The 23,672-nt window shown below is 41.6% G+C and overlaps 1 protein-coding gene across 1 annotated transcript in view; it reads left to right on the plus strand.

The window, feature by feature from the left end:
* The window catches only part of npr3 (natriuretic peptide receptor 3), a 58,179-nt gene extending 34,904 nt beyond the window's left edge, over window positions 1-23,275 (plus strand). The window contains exons 5-8 of the mRNA XM_022216443.2: window positions 12,210-12,304; window positions 12,431-12,548; window positions 12,642-12,726; window positions 13,149-23,275. Of these exons, the coding sequence (XP_022072135.2) occupies window positions 12,210-12,304; window positions 12,431-12,548; window positions 12,642-12,726; window positions 13,149-13,260 (410 nt within the window). The 3' untranslated portion in view covers window positions 13,261-23,275. The remainder of the gene's footprint in view (window positions 1-12,209; window positions 12,305-12,430; window positions 12,549-12,641; window positions 12,727-13,148) is intronic.
* Window positions 23,276-23,672: the final 397 nt, after the last annotated feature.

Below are 23,672 nucleotides of genomic sequence, written 5' to 3' on the forward strand. Positions count from 1 at the left end.
CGGTCTTCCATTCCTCTTGTGCCCACAGACCTCCCCCCTGTCTAACAGCTAGGTAGAGTAGCTTGTTTCACGCTTTATGGTCTCAGTCATTGTAACGTGACTAGCTTTAGGAATTAGTGTTCAGAGTATTGTGTAGTTTGCGTAGTGTACTTTTGTCTTGTGTTGCACATTGAATTCTGGTTTTTCATAACTGTACTTGTACTCTGTTTTACTGTCATTTTGCACTGTGTTTCACATTCAGTTTCTACTTTTCTGTAGCTCTGCTAATGTACTCTCTTTCCTTGTATCATTTAACCATGTCATGTATGTCATGTCATGTATTAGGCTTATGGCTTTGTGCTAACATAAATTGTTCATTAATTCCTGCCTGTTGTCCGTGCCCTGGAGGGGGGTCTTGGTCAGCACCCCTCCAATAAGTGCATGTTTATTCTCCGCACTTGATCAGTAGCGACTTTCACTTGAATCGATTTGGTGTAGCTCATCCCTCATAGGCTCCTGTAGTGTAAGCACTTCCAGGTCATGTGTCTTCTCCCACCTCATGGTTAGTTTATATAACCAGTTTACTACAGAGGTTAATAGTGTACCATGCTTGAATTTGCTCATTCTGTGTTTACTCTTCGTGAACTGAACTCCGTTGTTTATCCGGTCTGCTGTGTTTCCTGTCTGCACTTGGGTTTCTGATTTCACAGGACATGTACAGTGCTTTGTAAAAGTCTTAGGCACGTGTGAAGAAATGCGGTAAGGTAAGAACATAAAAAGAAGAACAAAAAAATAATAGAAATTATTGTTTATATTTATCAATTTAAAAAATACAAAGTTAGTAAACAGAATAAAAATCTAAATCAAATTAAGATTTGGTGTGCCTACCATTTGCCTTCAAAAAAGAATTAATTGTTGAAGGTATACTTAGACACAGATTTGAAGGAACTCAGCAGGCAGGTTTTTCTAAATGTCATGGAGAATTAACCAACTAACTTTCTGTCTCTTCATGTAATCACAGATAGACTTGATGATGTTGAGACCAGGGTTCTGTGGGGGCCATATGATCATTTCCAGGACTTCTTGTTCTTCTTTACACTGAAGATACTTCCTAATGACATTGGCATGTTCAGGATCATTGTCCCACTGCAGAATCAATTTGGGGAGAATCAGATGCCTCCCTGATTGTATTCCATGACGGATAAGTATCTGCTTGTATTTGTCAGTATTGAGGACACCGCTGATCCTGACCAAATCCCCAACTCCATTCGCAGAAATACAGCCCTAAATTTGCAAGGAACCTCCACTATGCTTTAATGTTGCCTGCAGACACTTATCATTGTATCACTGTACCATTTTTCTGCACCCCAGTTCATATGTTGTTGTGCATAGTTGAGTTGCTTGGCTTTGTTACTACATTGGAGGTAGGGATTTTACCATAGCATCCCAATCAGATTCAAGTCAAAATCAAATCAAATCAAATCAAATCAATCTTTGTCATTTTATTCAATCAGATAGCATTTCTCCAATATCTAGAGACAAGGTCAACAGTTTAGTAATTTGACCACCTGTGGTATAAAGCTGTTTATCAGTCTAGTGCAGCCCTATTCAATTAGTGGCCCGCAGGCCACATGCGACCCAAAAGCAAGCCTCGAGGGACCTGAAAGCAACTGCCAAGTGATTGGGACTTGGGTCTGAGAAAAACAGAAAAACATCTTTTGGTAACTGTCATGAACGGGTGGTGTGAACCCAAGCAGCAGGCGAAACAGACAGGCAGGGTGAAGTAAACAATAATTTTAATATTAACATAAAATCACTCCAAGGGAGGAACAGGGGATAAAATCAGGAAGGGGGGCAAAACTAGATAGATAGATAGATAGATAGATAGATAGATAGATAGATAGACAGATAGATACTTTATTAATCCCGAAGGAAATTGTACAATAGTCCATTGCTCACATTCATAAACACAGAAATAGAAATAAAGTTAAAAAGTACAATTAAAAAGACAAATAGCAACAGCCATAAAATAAATCCAACATTAAAAAAGTCAAGTGCTACTCCATAAGGTGCTATGAAGTTAAAGTTAAGGCACTGAAAAACAAAGTTCAGGACCAGCATCAGTCTCTCCTGCTCCTCCCTGAAGTGGCTGCATTATACAGCCTGATGGCACGAGGGACGAAAGAGTTTTTAAGTCTTTCTGTGGAGCAGCTCAATGAAAGATACCTGGCGCTAACAGAACTCCTTTGCCCAGAGACCACAGGATTTAGGGGGTGGCTGTGATTGGAAAGGATCGCCCTGATCTTAGAGAGCGTCCTCTGCTCCACCACCTTTTCCACAGAGTCCAGGCCAAGTCCAACCACAGAGCCAGCTTTCCTTATGAGCCTGTTCAGCCTTAGAGTGTCCCTTTTCTTAGCATTGCCCCCCCCCCCCCCCCCCAGCACACAACAGCATAAAAAAGAACACTAGATACAATTGACTGATAGAACATGTACAATAACTTAGAACAGACTTTAAAGGACGCCAGCCTTCTTAAGTAATACATCCTGCTCTGCGCCTTCTTGTACACAGCATCCATGTTTGCTGCCCAGCTCAGACTGTTGTCCAGCTGCAGCCCCAGATACTTGTAGGTGGAGACCACCTCCACCTCAGATCCACTGATGTTAATGAGCTGTAGAGCAGGGGGCGCCCGGAAGAAATCCAGCACCAGCTCCTTTGTTTTAGAGGTGTTCAGCTGGAGCTTGTTGCGCTGGCACCACTCCACAAAGTCCTTCACCAGGCCCCTGTACTCCCCCTCCTCACCCTCCCTAATACACGCCACAATTGCTTCTGTATGTGGCATGTATCTGAGTTGTACTGAAAGTCAGAGGTGTAAAGAGTGAAGAGGAGGGGCGACAACACTGTGCCTTGAGGTGCTCCAATACTGCAGGTCAGTGTTGAGGACCTACAGCCCCCCACTCGGACAAACTGTGGTCTGTTAGTCAGATAATCCGAAATCCAGGTCACGAGGTGGGGGTCCACAGCCATGATGTTCAGTTTCTCCTGGAGAAGGCTGGGATGGATGGCATTAAAAGCACAAGAGAAGTCGAAGAATAGCATCCTCACCATGCACCCCCCAACATCCGGGTATGTGAGGGCACGGTGTAGGAGGTAGAGGACGGCATCCTCCACACCCACCTTCTCCTGATAAGCGAACTGGAGGGGGTCCTGTCCTCCCAGCACTTGAGGGTGTACAATCCGCAGGACCAGTTGCTCCAGTGTCTTCAAAATGTGCAACGTGAGTGCGACCGGCCTGTAATCGCTCAGCTCCCGCGGGCGATTCTTCTTGGGAACTGGAACGATGCAGGAGGTTTTCCACACAGAAGGAACTCTCCCCTGCTGCAGGCTCAGGTTGTAGAACTGCTGTAGAGGTTCCCCCAATTCAGCAGCACAGGTCCTCAAGAGCCTCGGGCAGACCTGGTCCGGACCCGGGGCCCTCCTTGGATGGAGACGTCGCAGCTCAGTTGTCACCTGGTCCGCAGTGATGAAGGTTGAAGTTGAGGTGGGAGTGGTGTTCGAGAGCGAGAGTGAGAGAGAGAGAGAGGCGCATAGAGGAGAAGCAGGATGGTGATGATCAGGGTGGCATGAGGAGGGCTGTAGGGGTGAGGAGGTGGTTGGTGGGGAACTGAAACGGTTCAAAAAGGTGTTCAGCTCCTCAGCTCTCTGTATATCCATACAGCCAGCATTGTTCTTACTACTGCACCCTGTAATGGTTTTCATACCATTCCAGACCTCCCGCATGTTGCTATCACTCAGCTTCCCTTCAAGCTTCTTGCTGTAAGCCTCCTTAGCCTCCTTCAGGCAGGCTTTCACTTCTCTCTGCACCTCCTTCATCCTCTCATTGTTTTTGCTCCCAAACACCCTCTTCTTTATGTCTAGAATTGTCTTCACTTCAGATGTAATCCATGGCTTGTTGTTGGCAAAGCACTTCACAGTCTTCACAGGCACCACCTGCTCCTCACAAAATTTAAAATAGTCAGTCAGGCACCCCACTGCCCCCTCCAGGTCCTCACCATGTGACTCCACCAGAACACTCCAGTCTGTGGTGGCAAAGCAGTCTCTCAGTGCATCCTCTGTCTCAGGGGACCACCTGCGGACCTGCCTGGTTGTAATAGTTTGCTTCTTCACAAGGGGAGTGCAAATGGGCTGCAGGTGGACAAGGTTGTGGTCGGATCTGCCCAGTGGAGGGAGGGGAGAAGCCTAGTATGCATCCATAGTATTTGCATACAAAAGGTCCATAGTCCTATTCTTCCTTGTGGGGCAGCTGACATATTGGTGGAAAGAAGGCAGAATAGAGTCCAGGGTGACATGATTGAAATCACCCGAAATGAGAAAGAATGCATCTGGATGTTGGGACTGAAGTGCTGTGGTGGTGTTATAGATGGCCTCACGCACCACCTCTGCGTCCACCCTCGGAGGAATATAAACACAGAGCGCGATGACGTGGTACGTCTGATGCTAACAGCTAGCAGCTCCAAATTGCGGCTGCATATCACGGATTTAACAATCAGATGGTTGGGATGACACCATCGCTTGTTAGCATACAGAATGAGTCCCCCACCTTTGCGCTTTCCAGATGCATCAGGATCCCGATCTGCTCGAACGATGGAAAAGCCGGGCAGGTCCACGTTAGCATCCACTACATGGCTAGATAGCCATGTCTCTGTGAAGATAAGTAGACTGCTCTCCTTGTAGCTCCGTTGACTCCCAATCAGTGCGGTAAGCTCATCCATCTTGTTGGACAAAGTATTCACATTTCCCATAACAACGGAGGGGATGGGTGGTTTAAAAAGCCTCAGTTTGGCAATTCTAGCCTTTACTCTAGCGTTGTGTTTACGACCGGCACGGCATCCCCGGTACTTCCGCCTTAACTCCAGTGGAATCAAATGGCGTATACAGGCCTTAATATTGTCTTTCAGTGCTAGTAACTCCTCTTTAGAGTACACAAGTCTATTAATGCTGGCCAGCATTATAGAAAAGAGGAAAACACACAGAAACAGGCCAAAAAGCCAAAAAACACTCATCCGAGCAAGCAGACGTGCAGCCGTTCTCACGCAGGCGCAGATCAGATTAAACTAAAAAGCTAAAGGCGATGGCTTAGGGCCGCGATGAAATCTAAGCTAAATAGACAGGGAGAGGGGAAACTCACAAAGTCCAGGAGGGGAATCGGGAGACCAGGTGGAGAGCAGAGCTGAGGGAGATGGCGGCGGAGATAGGGTGAGAACCGAGCAGCAGGCGGACTGGGAATGGATGGAAGAGGGGTGCAGAGTGGGCAAGGGACTCCAGGGTGAAGAGGGAGGACAGAGCTGGCAAGGTAACTCACAGAGAACAGAGTCCAGACGACGGAGTTCGTGTGACGGGGTGCAGCATGTAGCGGGGTTGCAGACGAGGTGATCCATTAATCCAGAGAGCTGTGTGCTCACAGTGGGGTGCAGCGTGTATCTGACATGACATGATGCAGGAGGTATGTGGCAATGATGCAGCAGGGAAATGAGGGAAGCGCCAGGCTTTATACCATGCTGAGTGTTCATTGCGCTCAGCTGTGTTTCTCCCCAGCTGCTCCTAATTAGACGAGTCGGAGCACTGGCACGGGAGGGGCGTGACAGTAACACTGACAAGTTCTTACAAAAATTCCAACATTATTACAAACATTGAATGCAACACTTACCGTAACCTAGCAACTAACCCACAATTTATTGTGTTGTTGAGGAGGTGCATTTGAAAAGTTGGCATTAGCAGTTCTATACAGGTGAGAATAGCAGCATGTCTTTTTCTACCCTGAAACGACAAATCGGCGAGGAAAACCATCGGACTGTGTGCGTGGACTGACAAGTATTTATTTATTTTACCACCAAGTCTGAACTCCAAATCAATGCATTTACTCTGCAATGAGTGCATTGCAGTGCTGAAAGATTATAATGTCCGAAAACGCCACATTGAAAAATATGCCGTGTTTTGGACAAACTTTCCCAAGGGATCTCATTAGAGGGCTGCTAAAATTCAGAGTTTGACTGCATCTTACAAACGGAGCTGTACTACAATGAAGCGGACTCGCACAGCCCAGGAAAGGGCCACAGCAGCTTCCCTTCGTGTCATGAATCTTGGCAAAGAAAAGGGCCGTTCACAGACTCAGAAACTGTAAAGGACTGCATGTTGGCTGTTGTGGATGAAGTTTTTAGTGACGATGAAGTTGACACAAGTGTGACATCTGCTGTCAAACTGGTACATGCACTGAAGATGTGACTGTCTCAGATGAGACCAAATATGGACAGGGACAAACTCTGCAAAGTTGCTGTTAAGCAAGTAAATTTTTTATGCACTTTCACATGTGACCAAAACAAAATAGAATAGAATAGAATCACTTTATTACATTACGTGCAAGTTGTTGAGCCTGTCTGGAAGAGAAGCGTCATCATCATCGATCCCCTGTCTGGTCTTGCAGTACATCAGTGATTGGACTCCCTGCCACATCCATTTGGTGTTTCCTGTGTCACAGAGGTGTCCCTGGATTTTCTGTGTGTAGGTGCATTTTGCAGCCTTGATCCCTTTTGAGAGTGCAGACCAGACTGACCGAAGGGCAGTCCTGTCTCCCTCCCTGAAGGCGGCATCTCAGGCTGTTAGCAGCGAGCACATCTCTGTAGTCATCCAAGGTTTTTGGTTCCCACGTGCCGTGCAGGTCTTAATTACAGTGACATCCTCTGTAGCTGGTCACGGTCTCAGCATACTCCTCAATGTCAGTCTAATTGCCCTGGGAGGCTGCTGTCTTGAAAACCTCCCACTCAGGCCATGTCCACACGTAGCCGGGTATTTTTAAACCCGAATAGCCGCCCCCCTCCATTTAGGGAAAAATCTGCCACCACATGTCCCATTTTCTACAAAAATCTCCATCCACACGTAGCCGAATAAATGTAAATATATATCAAGCTTATCCAATCAGAATAAGCTTCCATCTCGTGTCGTCACTTCGGCAATAAGCAAAGTATGGCACCAGGCTCGTTCTTGTGGACAGACGAGTCAGAATTTCTATTAAACATAGTGAGTATAAAATCAATAAAACACAAAAAAGTATTGATTGGGAATCTTTTTTCTCAGTCTGCCTTCGTCAGCTAAGTAGTACAGGGTGCATGCAACTTTCTTGACCACACTGACCGGTGATCGCATGACAGTGGACTCTCCTTCGATGTGAGGACGTAACAGTTCCGACAAGGAAAGCAATTAGGACTGTGACATTCTGAAATTATCACGCCATTCTTCCGGGAGGACAAATTTCATCTCAAAGTTCTCCCACCAGCTGGCTGTGTGTCCCGGTCTCACCCAGAAGTGGAGGCGACATCTCTTGCGTCGAAAATGCAGAGGACGTGGAATGGTTATCAGGTGAAAAATAGCGGAAGTCAAAGAAGTCCTTCTCCGATGCTCTTTGAGATGAAGCAGAAAATGAACTTGTAAGAGCAAAGACGCAAAAAGCGCCTGTACTATTGTTGACGCCAGTACTGTTTTGAGCACGTCCATTCTGCTCCGATTGTCAACAAAGGTCGCATGGCTGACGTCAGAGCAGTTTTGTCGCAGGCAGTTAGGTTTGTGCTCCTAAAACTCCGCTTATTTCTGTCCACACATGAACGCATACCCGGGGTTTTTCCCAAATCTCCACTTTGGCAGTAATTTTCTAAACCTCCATTTTTAAAATCAAAAAGCTGCATTTACGTGTGGATGACAGGCCAAATCGTAGAAAAATGTATGCGTTTTATGATTTACCCGGCTACGTGTGGCTACGGCTAAGTGCTGAGGATGCGCCCTCTGGCCAGATTCTGGCTTGCTTTATCACTGGCCTGCTGCACTTCAGTCCGGATTTGTAAGCGGGCACCAGCATAACAGAAAAATAATCAGAGCAGCCAAGGTGGGGGTGTGAAGTGTCTTTGTATGCATCGGGGAAGTTTGTATACACCTTGTCCAGCATGTTCTCTCCTCTGGTTTTAAAGTCCACAAATTGCTTGAACTTGGGGAGCACAGTCTTTAAACTGGTGTGGTTAAAATCCCCTGCAAACACTACAAAGCTGCCTGGGTATTTAGTCAGAAGTTAACTGATGGCATCATGCAGCCCTCCCAGTGCCTCATTAGCACTGGTTTAGCATTAGCGCTTGGAGGTATGCAGCATGTTGGTTAATTCTCTCGGCAGGTAGAATGGCTGGAATTTCACAATGAGGAACTCCGCCAACTGAGAACGCTGTTTAGAGGCTAACATGGCATTAATACACCAGTCCTTGTTGATGTAGATTGCCAGGCCCTTGCCTCAGCTCTTACCAGAGCTACCAGCCTCTCTGTTCACCCGGAATGATGTCATCCCCTCCAGCTGTATGGCCGCGTCTGGGATGTTGTCATGGAGCCACGTTTCGGTGAAAGCAAACACACGGCAGTCTTTCCTCTCTCTGTGAGTTTCTCTCAGGAAACATAGCTCATCCAGCTTGTTGTCAAGGGAAAGGACATTGGAGAGTAGGAGCAACAGTACTGCTGGTCTGGAAGGGTTAACCTTTAGCCTTGCATGGATCCCGGCTCTCTTCCCCCTCATTTGTTTACACTTTCGCTTCCTCCTTTCTTGGTTAACTGCCAGAACAGTCTCTGATAATATTCCTTGCTTGCGTAGTATATCCAAATCACAGCCAAGAGTCTCAATTTTAGCAACATTGGCTGTAAGTTTTGCAGAATGAATGTGTTGGAAAGGCAAGACACTCCAAACTGTCACTCTGCTGTCTCCTGAAGAGGCTGCTGTGTCCATGCACGCCACCATCTTGTTTTTGTTTTTTGTTTTTTGTTAGTAGTTCTGCCATTAGCACACAATAGAGCTCTAATCATGGCTGGCATGTTCCCCACGAACTTTTCACACTGATGAGGGATAATCTTTTCCAATTCTTCTTAAATTGCTGCTTTTACTTCTTCTAAATTCTTTGGTTTACGCTTTGAAACAGAACTTTTGATAATCCACCACAGATTATCAATGGGGCTCATGTCCGGGGATTGAGTTGGCCACTCTAAGACCTGGATACTGTGCTCCTGCAGCCAAGTTCTACCGGCCCTGGATGTGTGGCAGGGGCTATCATCTTGTTGAAACATCCCATTTTGACGTCAACAGATCAGTGCATGTGCAGAAGGAAGCATTTGGGGTTTCAAGAATGGCACAATACTTGACAGAGTTCAGTGTGCCACCAAAGACAGTGAGATGACCAATACCAGCAGCACTCATGTGTCCCCAAACCATGATACTGCCTCCACCATGCTTGACAGAAAGTTCTGTACATGCTTGAGATAATGCTTCACGTGGCTTTCTACATACCATTAATGTGAGGGTATGTAGAAAGCCAGGCAAAGCATTATCTCCCCAAAGGACGAAGATAACTGGACTCATCTGATCACAGAATCTTCTTCCAATTTCTGGCTGTCCGGTACTTGTGTGCTTGGGCCCAACAATGTCGGGCTGACCTCTGTCTCTCATCAATCAGGAGCTTCTTTACAGATGCTACTGTGCACTGCATCTGTGTGTTTAAAAATGTCTACACCCAAAACTCCACCATGTTCAAAGAAGCAAAAACATTTGCAAAAGTACAGACGTAAGTGGGAAGAGTCAAACCCCTGGCCAGCATTAGTGGCAATGGGTACAAAGCAAACTGTAAAACGTGTCAGCTGCACGTTTCTGTTGCTCATGGTAGACTGCTGACATAAGGCAGCATCAGGAGAACAACATGTAAGAAACATGAGAACAGAGACGACCTAACCAGCAGTGTCACAGTTTTTCATACCCCAGTCATCTCCTGAAGTCAATATGGTAAGGGACATGGTGATGTGATCAGCTAGATTTCCTACAGTATATGACTGTGAATTTAATGGAGGATGCTTATAGCCATGCACCCAACACCCCCACCCCCCACCTTCACCCCCCACCTTCACACACACACACACACACACACACACAACAAAATGCACATAATTTTTTTTTACCTTTATGATGTCCTAAATGAGACTTTGAGTAGTAACAGTAAAATAACTCATTCCCACTATCGTTTTTTATGCTATTTTTGCTTTACACCAAAATGTGATTTATTCCATATAAGTTGTTTATTATTTTTAATGCTGTTAAGTTTTATATAAATATTTACTAAATAGCTTATATGTAATCAATAAATGGACTTTACCTATCTAAAGAAAAACTCACTTAGAACTCTGACATTTTAACAGTACTAAATAAATACATGCATACACACATGTATAAGCTAAAACATTAATTGTATTAATACAAGATTTATATTTGGGGAAAAAATGTTTCTAGAGAATTTCTTTGTACAATATTCTGCATTCAAATGCTTTTCTCAAAATTAAATATACCACTTCTCTGGGTAGTGGCCCAGAGGAGCCATGGTGGGCGTCCTTTATTTTCATTTCTGAAATGTGGCAACCCTGGATTTTGCAAACATGAGATAAGGGCTCACCATGCAGTTTTAGCATTTAATACAGCATGTTGGCACCGAAAAGCTCAAAAAGACCTCTGTACTTTTCTTGTCCATGAGGCCTACGGACATTGGTTCCACCACTACAAAACAAAAAAAGACCAGACAAACAATTGAGCTAAAGATAACCACTTTCACAGCCTGTCTCACACATCCATCCGTGCTGTGGATCATCTTGGGAAATTAATTGGATCTGCCTCGAGTGACAAAGAAGTGAAAATACATCGGACTAAATGCCTTTTTTTAAAATCACAGCTTTAGAATCTAGGTTTCTTTTCATCCGTGGCGTCTTAATTACACAATGTGACAGTTCAGCTGTTAGCCTTGTTTTGGGCTTGTTGCCATAGAGTCGGCCGCTTGCTTCTATTGTGAGATCTGGCAACACTGGTATTGTGTCATTTTGTGTTCTAGCGCTGTGTTCTCTGACTATCCTAGCTTATTCACCTTATGTAATTTGATATTCATCAAATCTCCTTGTGTAACACCAATATTTTGAATCATAGCATACACTTATTCTTATCAAGCACCTATTCTATTACTCAAAGTCTTGTACTTAATTGTAACTTAAACTGTTATCTCTGGTCCACTGGCTTAGCAGTTAGCAAGGCTTCTCTCTTTCCCTCTTTCTCTCCATCTCTGTCCTGCTCAGTGTGTCACAGGTTCAGTTATTCCTCTGCCTTCTTTAACCATAATGGTACGTGTAATAAATGTAATGTTTTTGGAGGTGAGGTTCTCTGAATTGGAGGCACGGCTCAGCACCATGCAAAGCAAGCCACTAGCAGCTAGCCAAGCCCCCTTAGCCGATGAAGACCACAATAGCATAGCTGCTAGTGTAGCTTCTGCTCAGTGTTGCCATTGAAGTGACAGCATTGGACTGGTTTAAATCTTACTTATCAGACAGGTTTCAGTTTGTGCATGTCAACCATGGAAGGGTTCTGTCTTAGGGCCAATACTGTTCACATTATACATGCTTCCTTTAGGCTATATATATATATATATATATATATATATACATACACACACACACACACACACACACACACACACACACACACACACACACACACACATATGTATGTGTGTATATGTATGTATGTGTACATGTCATGACCCGGCTGTCTGGGGTAGCCGGAACACAACCAAAGAAAGCAAAACCAACGGTGATTTACAGAGTGGATGGCTGTAATTTATTTTGGTCAAAGTAAGTTTACAATAAAATACAAAAAGGTGAGGAAATTAAATGCGGATGGGTGCTACTGAAAAAGAAAAGAAAGCCTAAAACTTTACCTAGAAGCTACCCTACTTAAAGAAAATAAAAGATAATACAAAGGAACCTCCTAACCAAAATACAAGGCAGTAGCACCCATAAACTAAACTAACAATGGATTTTTAATATTTGTGAATCTCACTAGCACTTAATTTCCCCACACACACCACAGCACCGCAGTCAATATCCCTCAGTCCCTAACTGGGCAGCTCAACTCTAGAACTGCTGATGAAGGATAGATAGATATTGATATACTGATATATTAGTATGCAAGGATATTTTTGCCTGATGCAGGATGTATTCACGTATGAATGCCAGATTATACCCTCACAGCCTTTTCAGTATGGGAATGATATCTTCTGCTTCGTGACGGATCTTTTTACTGGTGCTGCAGCTAAACAGTGTTCCTATTTTTTCATGATGGTTTACAGGCATTGCTGGCCAGGTATCCATGGATGTAAATGGTGACAGAAATGGAGATTTCTCTTTGATGGCCATGACCAATGTTGAAGCAGGAGCCTACGAAGTAAGAAGAAGCAAAATTCCAACCTTGTAAATAGGTGTCCCAAAGTTAATAACATCTTCTCCAATAAACAGAAGATGGTAAAGGTGCAAGTGGAACATGATGATAATGCAGTCTACTAACTTACAGGTGGTGGCAAACTACTTTGGTGTAAATGGAACGTTTCAGCTGCTACCTGCCTTCAACATTGACCATTTTACTCTGAAAGGGAGACATAAAGAGTACCCAGAGATGCCCGACAAAGCATGTAAATATATCCTATTGTCACTGAAATTTGTGAAATTTAGACATGGTTTGTATGATAGTGTATGTTTTTACCAAGTATTGCTCTTCCAAACAGGTGGACTCGGAGTATCAGCTTTGACTGGAATCATAGTTGGAGCTGTTCTGGGAACTGTAATGCTTATAGCCTTCTATTTTTTCAGGTAACAACAATTTACGATGTTCGTCTTCACATGTATGCTATTAGTACAATATAATGTTAAGTTTTCACGATCAAATATGCAATAAACTAACAGCTCATTTTGGTAAGTATGATTTTTTGATGGCTAGCAGCAGTAACCACATAGCTTGAAGGTAGTGGGTTTGAATCTGGGCCAGGGTTCTTTCTGTGTGTAGTTTGCATGTTCTCCCTGTGCCTGTGTGGGTTTCCTCCCGGTTCTCCAACTTCCTCCCACAGTCCAAAGACATGCTGAAGTGGGTGGATGGATGGATGGATGGATGGATGGATGGATGGATGGATGAGTGGATGAGTGGATGGATGAATGGATGACTTTATGTTAAATGAGAGCAATGAAAAGGATGAAAAACAAGATGTTCTACTTTAATGTGATTCATTCCACTACAGGAAAAACTACAGGATTACCATTGAGCGCCGCACACATGGTGAAGAGTGTGACTCTGGGAAGCACCGTCAGCTGCGAGAGGACTCCATCAGATCAAATTTTTCAGCAGCGTAATTAGCAGCAGTGACAGTACCTTCACAGAGAATCTCACATCGGAATGTGACCAAAGACTTTGCAGTGATTGTTAGTGGATCCTTCCTTGCTGTTAGAAATAAGACATTGTGTTTTTGTATCCTTTATTGTATTGACTTATTACAACTCAGGACAGTTCTAACAGTCACAAGACACCACTTTCCTAAGATTTCCTCCACACAAAGGTATATGATTGTATGGTATATGAAAATATTTGGCTCTAATATTTTTTAGTGGTGTTTATCATGACTGTGAATGATTTATAACAGACACTGCATCTAACACTACATTGACATGCACTCATGGGGTGGGTGAGATCTACTTTTGCCTCTTGTGTTGACAAATAGAAGTCTCCTGGTTTGGAGTGGTAGGCAAAACTTTGAGGAAATAATAAAGCTGGAGCTAAAGGAATGTAAACAAGATCTAAAGACCTGTAGGATATTTGCTACTGATAATAAGCTACTGATATTTTTAAGTTTTCAGTTACCTACCATGCACCAGCAGCCTCCATGCAAATTTAATTTTAAGTATTTTTAAATTTACCTGTGCAATGAATACAGTTACTACTTGCAGAAAAATTATGATTTTGCTTTATGATAAGGTATACTTTACAAAGCATTCTTTATTAAAGACAAGAAATTATTCACTAGTGCCTTGTAAAACATTAAATTAGTTTTGGCTGTTTTGGCTAAACAACTAATTGCACTCCCAATCAAGTGCAATAAAACTACAATGTATTACTTATTGCATAATTTTTATTGTTGTTCTGGCTTTTCGTTCTAGCAGCTTTGTTCATGATATAGTACAGACTACTGAGCTCTATATCAGTTACTCTGGTGGGTACATATTACCATAACTGATGGAACTGATGGCCAGAAGTGCAAAAAATAGAAAACTAGAAATATCACCTTGCAACTGTATACCCATGACAGCCAGTCAAGTTGCAGTTTCAATTCACATCGATCCAGATCTTTTGGATGTGTTGGATGCCATCCCCTAATTTGTGTGAAATTTGGTCACAATTTAGCCTGGCCACGCTAGACAACCCACGGCAACGAATTTAATTCTCTGCCAGGGTGGGTCTAGTTACCCTCGGTAAGCCTCGAAGTTGGATGCCCCTAAAACTGGTCGACGAATCACCATGAAGTGTAGAGTCAGAAGGCGGGTGTAACTAAGTGACGACAGAGGCGTGACGATTCTGACAGAAACAACCGGAAACAACTAGCTTAGCCGCGCTAGACAACCCACGGCAACGAATTTAATTCTCTGTCAGGGTCAACAACAGTCGTTGAGCTCCATTAGCACCGACTCTGAATAATCTTTCTGTTAACATGTCTTTAATATACTTGAGCTTCACCCATTGACTGTATAAATAAGGCTTCACCGAACTACCGCATCCTCTGACTTCCGGCGCTCTAGGAACTACGTCAGCATATTTGTTGCGCTGATTGGTTGTATACCTACCCAATTGCTGCAGAGTGATTTGAAAGACAACCTTTTAGCCCGCCTCCCTCCCTGTCGAGAGTTCCTAGACCCTTGTGTCTTCAGACCTGGGTCTAGCGCAGCTAGGCTAGTCACAATTAGCAATGAAATTTTGAGTTCTGGCTAAAAATGTGTTTTGTGAGGTCACTAACATTTGGCCACAAATTCAAATCAGTTCATTCTTCAGTCAAAATGAACATTTATGCTAAATCTGATGAAATTCCCTCAAGGCATTCAATAGATATCACATTCTTGAGACAGGAGTAATGAGGGATGGACGACTTGAAAACATAACGCCTCTGACCCTGACTTTTGGCAACAGAGAGATACAAAAATGTCAGTAAACTTTTTTTTTTTTGCTTTAAAAAGTTAGCCAAAGAAAAACAGCAAATTTTCCTGCAAGCAAAACTTACAGGCACAGTCATTATTACATTATTTGTTTACATCATCAAAGACATAGGTTCCAAACTATGAAAGTCCTTATCAGAATGTGGACGTTAACGCATAATTAAGGTATATTTCTGAGTTATAAAGGTATTCTGAGGCGCTTGACATAATCAGTAGTGACTGCATGAAAAAAATATCTCATGTGCATTGGAGACCTTAAGTTTTTTTGTTTGTTTGTTTTTACTATTCTTTAGGTTGCAATTTTCGTGCAGAATTTAAGGATCAGGTTTCTACAGAAACCAAGGATACTAAACTGGAGAAATAAGCTACAAGGCCTGCTGGTTTAGTTTGTACGTTGAGGAAAATATTTCAAGTGTGAAATGATGTATATAATTTTTAAAAATGTTTTATTCAAGAGCACCACATTCCCTGTCATTTAAAACTCTGTATAATATTACTATCATGACTTTTGGTATTTAGTATGCTATAGTTATTTAACAGTGACCTTAATATATTTTAAATATATATGTAGTATTTTTATCATAAATATTTTAAGCCATCTTAATCCCAATATTGAATTTTAATGGTTTTATTCAATTTTGTCCTATGTAGTGTCTTCATATCATCATTTCCATTTGTATCTTAAATTGCACCAGATCATCAGTTGTACCCCAAAATGCATTTTATTTTCTCTGCAGTGTCAATCATAATAGGGACTGTTTAATTTGGTCACGACTGTCAGTTCTGCCACCTGATTTTCATTTAGTTTTAACTTTTTTTGTTTTGTTTTTGTTTTTAGAAATGTATTTTGATAATTACAAATACAGACAATTAATTCTTGATCATATTAAATTTTGGAATCATTTTTATTGAATTTAAAGAAATGTCCACTTAATATAAAGTTGTGCATCAACTATAATCGTAATAGCTCAAGTGGAGTCATAGTACCAGCAGTCATTGCTTTTATGTTTCAGTTCTCCAAGCCTCTTTCATCGTAATCATATCAAGCATATCAGCTTCCCTACACAATAGTGGCATCTGAGAGGTCAGAAACTAGCAGGAATGTGTGTGGCATCAAGTGCCAACAATGACTCTTTACGCTTTTGTGACAACAAATTTTCAGTGTGTCACGCTGGCTCATGCCTTAGAAATGAAGAATAGAGAAGCTTAACAAATTGATTTCAGCTAAAGTTTGCTTGCCATGTTTTACCTGACCTTTTTGCCACATTTGATGAGCTCTAAAGTCATCATAGGGCAGAGGAAGTAAGAACTTTGGTAAGGAGATAATTGGTCATATAACTGAGGTGTGAGTCAGAGGCGAGCACATCACAGTTATGACCATGAATGCACATTCATGGTCATGTGAAAATATGACTCTCTGTGAATATGAGATTTCTCACTCAAATTTGATTTACAGATTAATAGTGACTAGTCCTGTCACTGTGATGCAATATATCTCAGAGTTACCCAACTGTGTTTCTTTTATGTTTTTTTTGTTTGTTTGTTTTTTTTTAAGAATTTGTTATTTCCAAAAATATTTTGACACTTAGTGGTGGCACTCCAAACTGTGGTCTTACCATGTTTTCTTGAGTCCAACTGCTGATTGATTTCTAAGCTATGATAGGACATAGTCTATAAAGACAGACACTTGTGTAAAAAAAGACTCACACGACATGTTAGGATGAAAACCAAACCATGAATTCGAGGAACTGTCTGTATACCTTTGGAATAAAGCTGTGCTGAAGGGACAATTACAGAGAAAGTTCCTAATGAGCCATGAGATGAAATTTAAATTGATTCCATTTTGGGGTGCGAAGCTGGTACATGGTCTTCAGGACAGGGGTGATGTGATGTGCTGCAGAGAATACTACTACAATCTGTTCTGGTAATTCAATTGACAACAGTGAGGCACAAGTGAATGAAATTGTTGAATGAGTTGGCACAAATGATTAACGTCTAATTCTTCATTGTTTCAGAAATTGTTTTATTTCAGCAAGACGCTTTGATCAATCGAGTTGAGTTGCAGTGCTGATATGTGACTGGCCTAGCAGTAGAAGTACAGAATATGATAACTTATTATCAAGACAGAGCGGAAGATGGGTAAAGATGGAAGGAGAGGTTGACCAGAAAAGGACAAAGAACTGAACATTGGGGAACACTGGGACAGTGGAGGAGGTGCAGTTGCTACAAGATAATACCAGTTTATTTCAACCAGGCATATTTTCCATTACTGTAGTTTTTGTAGTCTCTGACTTTCCACTCTCCACTTTTACTATAGAGATACAGTGAAACATGAAGTCACACAAAACAGTGTGCCAACAGTGTATGTCTGGTCAAAAGCGGCACGTCAGAAGTTTTCGAATGCCCCAAGTTTTCCAGTTTTTTTATTGAAATTTAGGTAGTTCAAGTCCAAAAGTACAAAGGTAAGTGGTGAACTGCCAGAAGTTTTTTTTAAAGGTAAGGTTACCCAAAACTGAAAAATAATGTACATTTCAGAATTATACAAAAGGTCTTTTTCAGGGAACAAGAAATGGGTTAACAGTTTAACGCTGGTCTGTAGCAATGGAGGTTGATCAAGCCTTAAAATTTGGTGATGCCAAATCCTACAAGTGTCCCAACTTTTCTTGACTACGTACAACTCCCTCTGTCTGCATAAAGGTAGTGTTGAAACACACCAGGGCATCATACCCTCGAGAGAAATATTTGAACAGTATTGTACCACAGAAAGTAATATGTTGCTATAAAAATGGCAAGGAAAAAGCAACCAACAATGAAAGAGAGAGACAGACCATCATAGCACTTAAAAATGTAGGTCTTTCCTTCAAAGAAATTGCAAAGAAAATTGAGGTGTCAGCGAGTTTTCTTTCTCACCCTCAAAATGCGTTCAGAAACTGGGTGTGGAAGACCCAAAGCCATAACGGAATCAGAAGACAAGTTTCTGAGAGTCAACAGCTTGTGTGATAGGCGGCTCAGAGGACAACAGCTTCAGTCACAGCTTGTTAATGGTGATAGTAACCAATTCTCATTTTTAACTATGAAGAGAAGACTTGGAGTTGCAGTTTTGACAGGTTGAGTTGCATCAAGAAAGCCATTGTTAAGATGTCAGAATAAGGAAAAGAGGCTTGCCAGGGCCATGAAACACCGTCACTGGACTACTACAGACTGGAAGAAGGCATTATGGACTGATTGATCAAAAATTTAAATATTTAGTTCAGCACGCATGATTTTGATACGCTGTCAAGTAGGCAAAAGGATGGTTCCTCAATGTGTGACATCAACTGTCAAATATGGAGGAGAATGAATGATACTCTGGGGCTGCTTTGCTGGATCCAGAGTGAGAGGAACCAAAATGGCTACTACAGTGCTGCAGTGCCATGCAGTACGCTCTGTTATGTGCCTAGTTGGTCAGGGGTTCATCCTACAACAAGATAATAACCCAAAACATAAGTCCAAGCTATGCCAGAACTCCCCGAGGAAAAAAAGATGGTAAGCATGAATACATGGGGTGACCAGCACAGTCTCCTGTCTTAAACCCTGTGGAGCTGTTTGGGATGAACTGGACAGGAGAGCAAGAGCAAAGCAATCTGCAAGTGCCACACATTTATGGGAACTTCTACAACAGAGTTAGGAAGAACTTTCTGAAGAATATTTGATTTCCATTGTAGAAAGAATCTCACAAGTGTGTTCAGCTGTTATATCTGCCAAAGGTGCTGCTTTGATGAGTCAGAAATTTTGAATACATTTTGGTTTCTAAATTTTATTTTTTAAACTTCAGTTGTTTTTGTTTTTCTATGCTTTCATTCCAGTGTATATTGAGACATTAGCATGCATCTTTTCCAATAAATAACTGGAAAAATTGGGGTGTTCTAAAACTTTTGACTGGTCATGTATTTACATTAATCCTTTAAAACATTTGTTTTTTGAATCTGAAAGGAAATACAGGAAGCTGTTCTGCTAAAATGACCAGTTTGCTAACTGTATTAGGGATCTCCATCTAAATAACCACCTTTATTTAAGTGTTGTCAACGGGTTTGAGAAGTTTGTTTTTTTATCGGGGGAAAAAACTTTTGAATTGTTGAAGCAAGAGTATGTGAGATGTGTGTCGTGGGTAAACTGGTCAGTATTGAAACAAATGTTAACGGTAATCCTTGGAACTTCAAGAGAAAGTGGACATCTCTTTTTGGTTCTTGAAGATGTTTCACCTCTCATCCAAGAGGCTTCTTTAGTGGTAACTGATTGATGGGGAGTTTCAGATGTTTGTAGTTTTTCCAGCTCACATGGCTAATGGTTTCATTTACTTGCCTCTATGTGCAAATTGTTGTGAAACCAGATGGTCTAACAACAATGACAGCAATCATGGTGGCGGAGCAGCTAGTTAACACAGCAGAGGATATGAATCTGCCATGTCAGGAGTGATTTAAGATGCTAACAATGGTGACATGGGCACCCCTGTAGCTCAGCTGGTTGAACAGACTTCCCATAAACAGGGGCTACATTCCGTGACTCAGCAGCCATGGGACCCATGGCCAATTAATACATGTCTTTCCCCCACTCTTCTCCCCATGTTTCCTGTCCCTCTCTCCCTATAATACCGCCTATAATAACGCCAAAAAGGCAAAAAAAAAAAAAAAGTTAAACAAACAAAAAAAACGATGACACTTTTTGTGGAGAGACCTTGTCACTGTGTTGTAGGTGTTTGAAAAGTGCTGTTTAAAGATGGTTGTTCCAATTTGATATGTCTTCCTTTCCTCCTCTCAAACCATCCTGAGGAGCTGTTCTCCTGTGTTGAACCACACATTTGTGAAACTGTTGTTTAGTCTCTCCTATGTGAGTCATTGCATTGGGTTGCATATACAGTGTTGCTCCATTTGTAGGTTGGTGTTTTATATTTGGGGTGAAACCATTTTTGTCTCAGTGTTACTGGATTTCAAATGCAGTGATATGTTGTGTTTGGAGAAAATCCTTCTGAATTTTTCAGATATTTTAGCTATGTATTCCATATGTGGCTGGAGCATAGTCATAACAGAGTGACTATGAATATCTAAAACTCCCAACCAGTTAGTCAGAACTGAAGAAGCCTCTAGGATGAGAAGTGAAATGGCTTCAAGAACCTAAAAAGAGAAGTCCACTTGCTTTCTACTGGAGGTCTTAGGATTGCTATGACTTAGATGATTGAGAATCTACACAGATGTTGTTGAAGGTAGTCTTTATAGGCTATAAGAAGTTCTCTTGTTCAGTTGTTCAACCTGGCATGTCAGATAGCTTAGTTAGTGAATGAGACTGTTTCGGTTAGAATGGGAGCCAGCTGCTCATGACAGAATGAGTTTATTTTTGTAGTCATCAACAAGGTTGGGATAATTAGACACTGGGGAAGACATTTAGTTTTATGAAAGTTAGAATCTATGGTTCCAACCATGGCTCTGAAATATCAGCTCCGTAACTGTGCTGTGTATTAATAAATCCATGGCACTGTCCGAGGTGCTAGAGAAGTAGACAAATTTGTAAATGAGTCATCTTTTCTTAGTCTCAACCTTCTGTCACTTTCATCTTGAATTTATGATATTCTATAAACTATAAATTGTAAAGACTGAAATGTATCCTATAATAATTTACTGTATATAGAGTCACCTTCATTATCTAAGTGAAAAGCAATAAATTACTGTGGCAGAAAAGCAGAAGGTTTTCAGAGACACGCTGTTTCCTGTAGTTTTCCTCTGATGTCCCTTTACTATACCTTTAATAATATCATATCATGGATACATGATCATTCAGCAGTGACTGCTAAAACAACCAGACTAAAATTGAGACGTCACTTCAAACAAACCTGCCTTCCATCCTAAGTCATCAGGGATAGACTTCAGTCCTCTGCAACTCTCTAAATGGTAAAGTGATGGATGGATGGGTGGATGGATGGATGGATGGATCATTTCAGATACAGTTTTTACTAATATAGCTTTTTGACAGCTCAGAATGGAGTGAGTAAAGTGAGGAGAATAACCTATACTGACTGCACCATGCTCAGTTGCAGCAGTAACATAATCCAAGGTAAATTTTTACACTGTCTAAATTATAGTATTTTTTTTTAACAATAAGCATTATCCACATGATTACACTTCAAGTTAAAGAATAGGCCTACACAAAATATATATTCAGTCCAATTATTTCTATTGAATCAGAATTGTACTTGCAATTTTAATGTCAACAAATGACCCTTACCTTTATGATAATACGCAACACGGTCTCACACGGTCTCACGGGGATTCGTGAAACTGTCACGTCAGTTTTTGTTTCGGTTTCGTGCGCACCAACACGATGTCGTCATGTTTTTCGTGCCGCTCACCACGAGCGAAACCCGCTGTGGTAATCACATCTGAAAGTGGTTTATACCGGCGGATTCATGACGATCTAAGCTGTCCATTGGCGTTTGCGGCCGCTGCTGCGGCCGCCATTGCAGCCGCCAGACATCTGGCCGCAACAGCGGCCGCGGCCGCAAACGCCAATGGACAGCTTAGATCGTCATGAATCCGCCGGTATAAACCACTTTCAGATGTGATTACCACAGCGGGTTTCGCTCGTGGTGAGCGGCACGAAAAACATGACGACATCGTGTTGGTGCGCACGAAACCGAAACAAAAACTGACGTGACAGTTTCACGAATCCCCGTGAGACCGGGCTGTAATACTGTAGTCTAAAAATATACTGGCCATGCTTCACGGAGAACAGGAACTTGCTTTTTATTCACTTTTATTCTCTTTATTGATTATTTCAGCAGTGCAAGTATTTATTTTAGTGGGTTATTTTTCAGGAATGTTCAAGTTTTTTTCTGGGATGATTATTTTCATTAACTAATGTTAACTGTCAATATTAGGCTGTAGGATTACCTTTTCTATTTTGAGCAATGTTCACTGGTGTCTTTTAAAGGAATTTGGAAGGAAAAGTTAAGGCAACTGGCAAAAATAAAACCTTTTCTCCAGAGACAGCACTTTGAACAGTGATCCACGTCTTTGTGACCACTCGACTGGATCAGTGTAAAGCATTTTATATAGGGGTTAGTGGGTTTTCTATTGCTCATCTCCAATTGGTTTAAAATGACCTGCACATCTTTTAATTGACACAAGAAAGTTTGAGCACATTTCATCGATTTTAGCTTCACTTCACTGGCTGCTCGTTTGTTTTAGAATTCATTTTTTTAAAAATGATTTGTTTTTAAATCCCTAAATGGTCTTGCCCCACCATACCTCTTTGGGCTTCTACTCCCCTATACACCGAGCCGATCTCTCAGGTCAGCTGACCGGCTGCTCCTTAGTGTGCCCAAAACAAGGCTGAAGCTCAGAGAGGATCAAACATTTTCTGTTGCAGCTCCAAAACTTTGGAATGAGCTGCTGCTGCACATCAGACAGACCTCCTCATTATCACATTTTAAAACCTTACTTACTTTTCACTTACTTACTTTTGTTGTTCTCATGTGCACTATATTGTATCTGGGATGAGCAGTTTAGTCTATTTATTATGTTTTATTGTGTATTTTGCTTTTAGTTCCATTATTTGTATCTAGTTCTATTGTTTTTATCTTAGTTTTATCACGTTTTTACTCCTCTGTACAGCCCCTTGGTCAGCTCTGGTTGTTTTAAAGTGTTGTATAAATAAATTTGATTTGATTTGATTTGAAAAAAGTCATATATATTTTGTAAACCGCGCCTGACTAAACTTAGTCTGTTGCATAACATTTTCAAATGTATTTACTTAGTGTTTTAATATACAGTTATAAAATGATAATTGTGGTAGGAAGATACCTGGATAAAATGGAACTGTAAAAAGAGAAATCTCATAGCTTTGGTTAATGCATCATGCAACAATGTCCATTGAGAGGTGTAAAAGCAGGGAGGTGTTGCCACTGGGCATTCCCCTCTCAACATGTCTATTTCAAGACTCTCCGTCACCATGCATCTTGTATTTAAAAAACAAAAAGTTGTTGGACAAATCTAACCTTGACATGACTAAAGTGATATTATTAGTGAACTCCATCATCTTTTCCTACTGTTGGTCTTATTCCGGTGTAACCTCACACTGTCTTGTATTACACTGTAATACCTCAAACAGACACCACATTAAAACCATCTGCCTAATATTGTGTGTCCTATTCATGTTGTCTTATCACTCTGGCCCATCAAGGCCTGGACTCCACATGGAGTAGACTTGTTTTTCCAGCACATCCCAGAGATGCTTGATCAGCTTGAGATCTGGAGAATTTAGAATCAATACCTTGAACTCTTTGTCATGTTCAAACCATTCCTGAACAATGTTTGTGATGAGGCAGAGTGTATTAACCTGATGAAAAATGCTACTGCAATCATGGAATCCCACTGCCATGAAGAGGTGTATATGGTTTTTTTTTAACAATGTCTTGGTAGGTGCTAGATATCAAAGTAAAATCCAAAAGGCTATTCTACAAGACAAATTGCTCAGAAAGCTAAAGTCTCACAAAGTGGAGTTGCAAAAACATTAAAGAGATATGAAGAGAAACA

Source organism: Acanthochromis polyacanthus, chromosome 7 (assembly GCF_021347895.1).
Source record: "Acanthochromis polyacanthus isolate Apoly-LR-REF ecotype Palm Island chromosome 7, KAUST_Apoly_ChrSc, whole genome shotgun sequence".
NCBI lineage: Eukaryota > Metazoa > Chordata > Actinopteri > Pomacentridae > Acanthochromis > Acanthochromis polyacanthus.